The sequence below is a fragment of the Galdieria sulphuraria genome (assembly GCF_000341285.1).
Source record: "Galdieria sulphuraria unplaced genomic scaffold scaf_326, whole genome shotgun sequence".
NCBI lineage: Eukaryota > Rhodophyta > Bangiophyceae > Galdieriales > Galdieriaceae > Galdieria > Galdieria sulphuraria.
In genome coordinates, this window is record NW_005178149.1 from 1 (window position 1) to 2524 (window position 2524).

The 2524-nt window shown below is 35.7% G+C and overlaps 1 protein-coding gene across 1 annotated transcript; it reads left to right on the top strand.

Moving 5' to 3' along the window:
* Nucleotides 1-1770: 1770 nt before the first annotated feature.
* Gasu_65480 (uncharacterized protein) lies at nucleotides 1771-2211 on the top strand. Its single transcript, XM_005702255.1, has one exon. The coding sequence runs from the start codon at nucleotides 1800-1802 to the stop codon at nucleotides 2034-2036; it is 237 nt and encodes a 78-aa protein (XP_005702312.1). The 5' UTR covers nucleotides 1771-1799; the 3' UTR covers nucleotides 2037-2211.
* Nucleotides 2212-2524: the final 313 nt, after the last annotated feature.

Genomic DNA, 2524 nt, shown 5'->3' on the forward strand with positions numbered 1-2524 from the left:
TGCACATTTGACGACAACAATAACAGCAACTCTTAGAAGCGATAGGACAACACTTCTCACTACACCATTGTTCTCGAAGAGTCGTGAACATAGTATTTCTTCTATAGTTCGTCATTTATTTAGAATTGTGAATGGTGTTTTACGACCACTCTCTTTCTGTATATTAAAAACTCAATACATTCCTCAATTGTGGAACGGATATATTTTTCTATCTAATCAACAAGACTAGAGACAATAGGGATACGAGCTAGTGTCCAGGAATCAGTTTGAATTCAACTGATTTCAAAAGATTAGGTTTCGGCTATGTTGAATCGAGTTTAAACTGAATTGAGTGGAAACAAGGAGTTTTACAAAATAGGCAATCAGCTATTAAGAAAGAGAATAAGCTGAGTGCTTTGCTTGATAGAATCAGAACAATGTCGTCGGATAAAGAGTTGTGTATTGTTTCTTTAAGCATCATTCATTCTCTTGTTCACTACGCCTTGTAGATAGAATCGAACGAGTCGGTCATAAATATAGTACTTTAGTATTTATCATATCATTTATGCCTAGTGATAAGGTCAATTTTAAGTTATCGAGAGAGGGACTTTAATGTATCTTGGCTACATTTCTGTTGAACTTGGTGTCGAATAGAATGACTTGACCTTGTTCATATGAATTCATATTCTTGTTATGAATACTGTATTTGAAGAGTACCGATCATATGCTATTCGAAATTTTCCTTAAACTTTTTCCACTGTTTATCATACACCTCATCCTGTAACTTAGTTTCATAAAAGCCTTGGTATCGTTGAGACTATCAAGTTTTATGGCTATGACTTGTATAGTTTCGATAGAATTCACTTGACTCCAATCTATTCCATCAAAGATTGATTTGATAGTGGGACATGCATAATGTCGCAGTTAAATACAGAATCATAGACATATGAGATAATTCAACTGAATTGGAAGGAACTGTATGCTTGGCAGCTTTAGAGATCATTCCTATTTTAAATAGAAGAACGCAAACATTGCAAACATTCGGTTTTATGTTGTTTCAAAGATTCGAATCCACATGACAACTTGAGAAGATTGACGAAGAAGTACTTTGATCATAACCTTAGATCAGTAGTACTTCAAGTCATGCTGAGACATATGGTTATGTCCGTTTACTTTCTTTGGTGAAAAAAAGTTGTCTCTTATCTTTGTTATATTAAGCTATTACAAAATCAAGTTGATAACCTGGTACCGCTTTTACTAGTACAGGATGCCTTTCACAGCAGACTCTTTGTTATCTTTATGGATGAAGAATTGAGTTTGGTTTGTGTTGATTCATTGATTGAATGATTGATTGTTTTGTGTCATACTAGCTTATTTATTCATCAAGTGACAAATAATTGCACTTGGGCTTGTGAAATTGACTGATTCCAGTATTTGAGGAATAGTAGTTGGTCAATTCTATTCAAAAAGGTGATCTAAGAATTCACTTTAGACAGATTGTTGATTTGCGAGTCAAAGGCAAGTTATAACCATAGAAAAAGATTTATACCAGCTAGGTGATATAAATAGGAGTAGTTTCATTGTTCATTCTCCAGTTAAATACGGACTGGATTGGACAGTGCTAATAGAATGAAATGGGTTGTTTGGACCACACTGGGTTGTCCGTCTATTATGAGAGTCTTTTAGCTCATCAAGATCCTTTATCGTGGCACTATAAAACTCTCTGTCCCATAAGAAGAGTAGTTATACCCTAGACTTTGGTTCATATAGTATTTATATATTCTCGATAGTCTATTTAATACCGATTGCTTCACGATTGTATGGATTTATTGGAAGAATTTACCCAAGTAGACTTGGCAGACGAAGTACCAACGAGTACTAGTATTCTTTCATCTAAATACACAGAGGACAATCTAGTTGATAGTTTGCTTGACAAGAATCATAACGAGAGAAAATCCCCACATTCTTTCCCTGATAGTTGTAAATTACTTTCAATATTACCTAGGTCGATCGAAACTCGTTTGAATCCATTGTTTCCAGAATTGACCCAACATTGAATCATATTGGTATACTGTAAAATGAAGATTTCGTCGTTTCCGTTGGGTCTCATTCTGCATAATATATTGAGCACCAATATACACACTTTTTACTGATTTTTCTGCTAATGGGAAACGTGGGCAATTTGGAAAGAGTGGCCGATTGTAAATAGGCCCGCGCAATTTTGATTTGAAAATTGCCAATATGGGTGTGGTGGGAAAGAATGGGTAAATTGGAAATGGGAGAGAGTGGGGAAATTGCGGTGGGGGAAAATGGGTGGGGAAAGGGTCCAATTGGGGCCAACCCCAAGGTGATCGTGATTTGAAATTGCCATTATGGGTGGGGGGAAGAATGGGTAAATTGGAAAAGGGGCATTTGAAATTGAGGACAGTGTGTGTAAAAATCAGTAAAGCCATTTGAAACAGTAAAAGATCATTCCAAGAAAGTTAACTTTGATTTCCACAGTGATAACGAAACATTAAGAGCCAATGCTGCAAAGACACATTCT

Bases quoted from the DNA above. Each gene is read 5' to 3' on its own strand.
- Gasu_65480 (XM_005702255.1), top strand. From the start codon at position 1,800: ATGGATTTATTGGAAGAATTTACCCAAGTAGACTTGGCAGACGAAGTA.